At 38.0% G+C, this 7,742-nt stretch overlaps 1 protein-coding gene across 3 annotated transcripts in view; it reads right to left on the bottom strand.

Annotated features, from left to right (window-relative positions):
• Positions 1–5,523: 5,523 nt before the first annotated feature.
• Positions 5,524–7,742, bottom strand: part of atp11b (ATPase phospholipid transporting 11B) — a 178,089-nt gene continuing 175,870 nt past the window's right edge. For 2 of the 3 annotated variants that reach the window (XM_072255213.1, XM_072255216.1), the window contains one exon: positions 5,524–7,155. In XM_072255213.1, the coding sequence (XP_072111314.1) occupies positions 7,062–7,155 (94 nt within the window). In that variant the 3' untranslated portion in view covers positions 5,524–7,061. The remainder of the gene's footprint in view (positions 7,156–7,742) is intronic. The other variant, XM_072255214.1, reaches the window with a different exon arrangement.

The following is a 7,742-nucleotide window of genomic DNA, read 5'->3' as shown; positions in this document are numbered from 1 at the left end:
CAGGTAAATACTATTAATTATTTCATTTATCCATTGTGGTTCATGACCTCCTGTGTTTTAATTGGAACTTAGCTACACGTTCTTTCCTCAGTTCATGTACCTAAATTGAATTTCCAATTATTTAACATGCTGTAATGCATAATTTGGTTACATTTTGCTTGATCTCTTTCTGGGTTGTAAGAAACAATTATGTGCAAGAAACATTGATACAGAAGATAGAGGTCATTAAGGTCATGTAGTCTGTGATGTGCCAGTCTGATTTTTGTATTTGAGGAGATGCCATCTTTTGAAATTAAGCATTTAAATTGAAATACATAGTGAATGTTTAGATAGAAATAAATGACTTAACGGTAATGGTAGAATGATTTGGTTTTTAACAATTATCCTGCGAGCATAATCAGAAATTGATTAGAACAGTACAGCCCATGAAAAGGCCCTTTGGCTCCTGATGTACTGAACTAATTGAACTAGTAACTAAATGCCAAACTTACTTAATCCCTTCTACCTATACGATATTCATTCTCTGCAAGTTCACATGCCTATCTAAGAGACTATATTGTATTTGTTTCTAGCAAACATACACAGAAGGATATTGGTCTCCTCGTTCAAGTGTAACCCATCCTTGTATAGGCCAAACCTTCCCCAGAAGAGATCTCAATGATCCAGAAATCTGAAGCCATGTTCCCAGCATCAATTCCTCAGCTACACACTCAACTGCTAAATATCTCATCCTCCTGTTACTCTCATTGGCTCATGGCACAGGTGGCAATCCAGAAATTACTACCCTTGAGGTCCTGCCGTCATCTTTCTACTTGGCTCCCTATATTCTCTCTTCAGGACCTCATCTCTTTTCCTAACCTATGTCACTGGCACTAGTACCTTTTAGAATGCTGTGGAGTTAATCCGAGACATCCCAGTGTGGTGTCACACATCCACAGAATCTCCGGTCTGTCCCTCTAAGTATTGAATACCCTATTATTACTGCACTCTTCTCCCCATTCCCTTCATAGTCACAAAGCCACATTCAGGTCAGAAAGCTGGTTGCTGCAGCTTTCTCATGGTAGGTTGTCTTCCTCTTCCCACCCTTCCTTAAAATCAACAGGATCAAAAACGGTAATTTCTAGTAAGGGGAGTGGTCACGGGAACTCTGTAATGCCTGCCTCTTCCCTTTCCCTATCCTGACAAGTCACCCAGCTACCTGCCTCCTGCAAATTGGGTATGACTACCTTATTTTTCTGTATGAGCTGGAGGTCATCCAGCTGCACCTCAATTTCCATAACATGGTTGTTAAGGAGCTGCAGCTGGATGTAATTTGTGCAGCTGTAGTTATCAGGGAGACTGGAGGTTTCAGAGTTCCCACATCTCACACGAAGAACATGCCACTGCCCCCAGATCCATTCTAACAGCAGTAGATAGGCAGCAATAGACAAAGAAACTTAAAGCTTAAGGCAAAGGCTCAAGGTTTTGAGCTGAAGCCTGGAGCTAACCGTTCTAACACTGGTCCACTACATGGGCTGCTCCCAAAATGGCCACTCACTTAAACCTAACTTCCTTTTATTGGTCTTTGCAAAGTGCATAATAAGAGGCCCAGAAAGTTGTTCTTAAATCTCGTGACATCAATAGTGACAGTAACCCTTACCCGCTGTGATCCATTTCTTCATCCACAAATAATCCATGTTACCACTTCCACTGATAGTCATACCCTGAAAGAACTCTCAACATATTAGTCCCATGTGGTAGTCAAACACAAAACTCAGCGGGTCAGGCAGCATCTATGGAAAGGAATAAACAGTTTATGTTTCGGGCCAAGAGCCATTGACTCTCCATAGACGCTGTCTGACCTGCTGAATTCCTCAAGCACTTCTGTTTTACTCTGGATTTCCAGCATTTGCAAAATCTCTTTGCTTAAGGCTGGCATAGCTGGGAAAGGCTGAATGGGGAAAAGCCTCCCACTACCCATTAAATGCTCCCAATGGCGGGCATCTTAAATAACCACTGACTACCAGGTCCAGCTCCTGGCCTTCATGTGTGGCTTAGCCTCTAAGCCCGGTGGAACTGTATCTACCAACAGGAGAATGGGCAAAGGTGGTTTACCTGCACCTTAAAACCAGTCACTTAGGACTGCTGTGGCTTGTCAGCTCATCTAGAAGGAAAACTCTGACCTCAGACCTCTGCTGCCTTGCAACTATATGTGCCCACAGGGAAGGCTTTGGGAGTAAACCTTGAGGGAAAATCTGGAGCTGGGGTCCCTAAAGCAGCCCTGTGTTGAGTTTAATGTTGAAAGGCAGCTCTGTGATTAGCTGGTGCCAAACTGTTTTGGTCTCTGCAGTTCCTTTGGATTCATCAGCTGTATGGAAAGGGAGAGTTTGTTACATGGGCGTGTCCTATTCTTCTTTTCAAGCTGTTCTGCTATTACATCCCGGCCAAGTTTATTGCACCAAGAACTATAGTGACTGCAGACATATTACTGCCACTTTTGGATGAGTGCTTCTGAACCCACTACTACCACCCACCATGCATTATCTATGACTGCCAGTAGTAGTAAGGCTGATGTATATTTGTCTTGTATATGCACTTCTGTAAACTTGTACACCTACAGAATACTTTTTAAAATCTGTTAATGTTGTGCTAATCTGATATGTAATGTGTTTTACACCTTGGCCCCAGAGGAATGTTGTTTCATTTTGCTGTATACCAGTGTACGGTTGAATAAACTTGAACTTTTAGTCTAGTGATTGGGGTGCTTCTGCTTCTCTGCATCAGCTTCAAGATGGAAAAAATATTGAATTATTTTTGATTACTCAAGCAAGGAAACAGCAAAATGCAGTCTCTTAATTGAACATGAATTCAGTCAAGTAATTTCATGAATTACTATCTCAATTTTAAGTAGATTTTTATGTCAGCTTCACAGTGTGAGGTATGTCATTGAGGAATATCTTTCACCACTAGATGGCATTCAGTGGCCCAGCAGTACTTGCCAATGTGAATTGAACTGACTTTACTCCTCATGTATGTGAAGGATGTAAGAAATAAAAATCTTTGTCTCTGTCCAAATGTGCAATCATAGTAAGTTATAATAAATAGAACAGTCAATGTAACAGAGAGTACACACAAATCAGCGTGAATTAATCAGTCTGCTGGCCTGGTGGAAGAAGCTGTCGCGGAGTCTGTTGGTCTTGGCTTTTATGCTGCGGTACCGTTAAGGTAAGGGCAAACAAGTCTCCTTGCAGAAGGCAATGGAATTTAAAATACTCTACACAAACACCAATATTTTGGTTCAAAAATAGGGTTAAGTAATTGGATCAGCAGAGGAAGGCAGTTCATCTTATTCCATAATTAGAATAACTTTGTAACTTCAGGTATTTTGAGACCAAAAATAAGGAAAAACAACTATTTTCTTCTCTTTATTGATAAATATGAATGTAACTGTTGTAGACAAAGTTCCACTAATGTAGAATAGCTTCAGACAACTCAAAGTAACAATTTTAATTTTAAAAATATAATGCAACTCCACAAAATGTTGACTAGTGCCCAAGATCCACACTTTTTATTGTTACTCAGTGAATTGTACCAGAAGTATCTGCATCACTTATAAGCCAAAATTATCAACTGTCACAAACAAGGTGCTTTGAAGTTCCTACAACCTCCACATGTAATTATTTGTCAATATAGCAAAAAATTACTTCGAACCAAGCTCTGTTTATGTTTCTATAATACAAGAGCTTACAACAGACTTTCAAAAAAGGTCAGGATCCAGGTGTACAAAAGCCTTTAAAGCTTTGATTTGTTGTATTTAAATATACTCTTTCTCTTAAATCTCACTTAAAAGGTATGTTGTTTAGATTTACTCAATCCACATCTCAAATCATTGTAAGTTTAAAAAAGGTTATAAATGTCAATTTTTGGTATAAAATTAATTTCAGCATTGAAATCCATGCAAGGCCAGCAATAGATCCAAATCTAACTTGTTTCGTGGAATCGTAACTTCTCCTTTTCCCACATTGGGTGAGCATCCATGATTTTGAACTTTCTTCGAGAATGGATAAATGGATACTGTATTGTGGAAAATGGTTTCTGGCTGTACATTGACATTAGGTAACTGCTCTTCATTGTTTTTTTTTAAAAGCATCTCCTGTTTGTTTGACTGAGTAGAACTTGGGACAGTTTACTCAAAATGGATAGTCCAAACTGAGTAAGTAGTTTCAGGAAGCAAGGATACAGCTAAAAATCATTCATTAATAGGTAATAAGGCTTTCCCCAGCATTTCAACCCCTCCCCCCACCCCTACACCAGTGAATGTTGTCAGACAAAACATTCCAGTTAAATATGAGCAATACACACCAAATGCAGGGCAGGCAGCATTTATGGAAAAGAGTACAGTCAACATTTCAGGCCAAGAACCTTCAGCAGGACTGGAGAGAAAAAGATGGAGTCAGAGTTGGGAGGTAGATGGAGGAGAGGGAGAAGTATAAGGTGATATAAGTGAAACTTTGGGGGGGGGGGTGAGGGAGAGAGAAGAGGAGGGTGAAGTAAACAGTCAATATTTTCCAGTGCTGCCAAAGGGTCTTCCTAGAGGCTGTGGCTGGCCTGAGTTCCTCCAGTATTTTGTGCGTTGCTTGGTTTTGCAGCATCTACAGATTTTCTCTTGTTTGCAATTAAATGTGATACATCCTGTACCTAATTAATAGTATTTTGCTTCCTTTTATTCTGGAATTATATTCAAACCAGTTCCCATGGAAGTATAAACTGTAAAAATGTCTTTCAACTGGTGAATATATGCAGTAGCATGAACTGAGATGTGATTAATCAGAGTATATACAGTACTATGTGAATTATCTGTAACATAACTATCTGTTAAGCAAGGGATATATGCAACCCTGCTTGTGTTAAATTACCTTTTTTAAAAATTGATTTCACAAAAGTGGCAAACATTAAAATTAAATAACTGGGAAATGTAATTCCAGGTTGTGTACCCTTTGTTCAAATTCGGGAAGTTGTTTTGAACGCTGACATGATGTCACAAATGGAAAATTCAACAAGGCGCTAGGAGGGCTCCCAGGTAATGCACAGCTCTCTGCTCACCACCGACAGTTCTGAGAAGTGACCTCACAAATATAATGAACAGAAGTTAACAAAAAATAGAAAAAACACCAAAGTGAAAAATGAATAATGAATATCTCAACTGTGTACTGAAAGAATGGTCGTCAGTGTTGGACTGAACGTATGCCACTTAACAGTATGCCAATCATGAAAGGAGCAAAGATCTATCACAACAAACTGAAAATTGAAGGTAATTGTGAATATCCAGCAGGCTGGTTGTAGAAATTTGAGAAAAGGCACAGCATTAAATTTTCAAATATTTTAAACTATTTTAAAGTCTGCTGATCATGAAGCAGCGGAGAAATTCATTGATATGGTTGTGAAGATCATTGCTGATGAAAATCTAACACCAGAACAAGTCTACAATGCTGATTGTCTTTAAACCTTACATAAAATCTAAGAAAAAAAAGTAAAATACAAATATAGTGTGCTGTAACCTTTTAATCAAAACATGGCAACGTAGCTGGAGACAAAGTCTGGGTTGTCTGTAGTTGTTCAACAGTTGAATCCGGTATTCTCCCAGTGCTGCTTTTGTTACCCTGTGCACACATTTTCATTAAGGGATACTCAACCTGTATAAAGTTTGAACCCCTGCAGAGAAACTCAAGTGATAATCCAAATGAGAATGGAATTTCATTTTAACAATATACATTACTTGGAGAATAATATGCCTTTTTTTGAATACCAATTACTTGCTGTGACAATAGTTCAGTATAGCTGGTGTTCATTACTTAGTTTGAGCAATACTGTACACTGTTCTCCAAAAACAGATATACATTGTTTACAAATTAGCTTGGCAATTCCCAAGTTTGAGACATGCAATTGCATTCATTACAGGTGGCAATATTAACTTGTTTATACAAGTAATGTAATTTTATATAAAAATCACTGAAATCTGTGAAATGCAAAAATTAAACTGATGTTTGTAGATGACTAAGGGTTGATTTAGCTAGAGATTTATATTCTATATAAGAGCAGAGAACAAGTTTCAGAGGCTAAAATATTCTAACCAGAAGAAACTCAGAAGATACACCTCTTACCCTTAGTAACTTGAACCAACATTTAGAAATCCAAATAGTGAATTAGTTTCCTAATCTGTCCCTGTACTTAACATATCCAAATCTCCCATAGAATGCAATCACCAAGTACTTGAAGCTTAGGCAAACTCCAGAGCTATCTGACAGATCACTTCTACAGTCACCATTCTAATTTTCCATTCATTCATTTTAACTTCTTCCTGAATTGCAACTTCCCGGCCATCACTTACATGTCCAGTTTTGAAAATCCCATTTTTAAAAAAACTTTTAAATTTAAAAAGTTGATCAACATCTCTTAAAAATATGTTGCAAGATGTCACCTTTTTCTTTTACTGTACCACTGTGTTGCCTCCTAATACATCTCCATTGCAAAACATGGGTTAACCATTCAGTTAATTACTGACTGCGATATCCAACAGGGAGAGCAATTAGAATGGAGCAGGTACTACCAGATTGAGGTTTCCAAGAATGTCAGGTGCATGAAATTCCATTTCCTTAAAGTTACTTGTTTGTCTAAATAGCTACCTTGCACGTCAAAAAATTTAATTTAACATTAGTGCAGATAGAGTCCAAAAGTGGATGTACCATATGAAAGTTGTTATCCCATTCTCTGAGAAAGCAAAAATAGAAAAATATAGCTTCAGAAATAGATCATTTGTAAAAAGAGGAAAATATGGTAAGTTACAACTATTTACAAATAAATTACAATCTTTATTGTCATTAGGGTCCATGCTTCTTCTAAAATGCCGTACCTTATTTGAGTGAAAATAGGGCATTCATGCAAATAAACATAAATGTATGGTGGCCAAGGGCAGATATTCACATAAATATTTTTATTCTCCCCTTTGACTCAGAGGTAAAAATTGGAACTGAAAACCAAAAACTCTAGAAAGACATAGCATCCACCACGCCTTCACTCAACCATTAAATCCTTGATGCATGTGAAGGGCCATCCATTGACGAGAGTGTCAAAATGGTTGTGTCATTCGTGCAGTAGGGATCCAAGTCACTCCAAGATCTAAAACAAAAACAAAATTTTTGACAACGTGACATCTAGAGAGCATTTGTAGGTAGAAATAATGTAGATTCATACTTGGCTTACAATCTTACACACATTTAAAATTATATCCTAAGTTCTTACATGTAAGTATCCAAATAAAAGGCTATTAATCAGCTACGTAAATGTTAAACACATTAAATAAGCATTGCCTCTATTGAGGGAATCAAACAGCAGTTCAGGCTGAGACCCCTCATCACGAAATCTGGTGAAGACCGTTTATTCCCCTCCATAGGTGCTGCCTGACTTGTTGAGTTCTCTCAGTTCTGGATTTCCACCAACTGTAAAATCTCATTAAATATGCATTACAATTTTAATATTAATATGTTTCAGTTAAAATGTAAGGGATGTTCAATCCTTCATAACAGTATTTTAGTTCCAAAAATGTCTTGAGCAGTAGGACATTTTGTTCTACAAATCAGAATGATGAACTCTGGACTAAAACACACAGGCCCAAATCTTTGTGATGTGGTTCTCCCACCTGTACTTATCCAGTCTGGACATGGAAGGCCTGTGTTGCTGGCCCAGAGCACCGTGTTCCAGCAGTG

Source organism: Mobula birostris, chromosome 4, assembly GCF_030028105.1.
Source record: "Mobula birostris isolate sMobBir1 chromosome 4, sMobBir1.hap1, whole genome shotgun sequence".
Classification (NCBI taxonomy): domain Eukaryota; kingdom Metazoa; phylum Chordata; class Chondrichthyes; order Myliobatiformes; family Myliobatidae; genus Mobula; species Mobula birostris.
The sequence above is the reverse complement of the archived record's forward strand: the minus strand, read 5'-3'. Positions and strand labels throughout refer to the sequence as shown.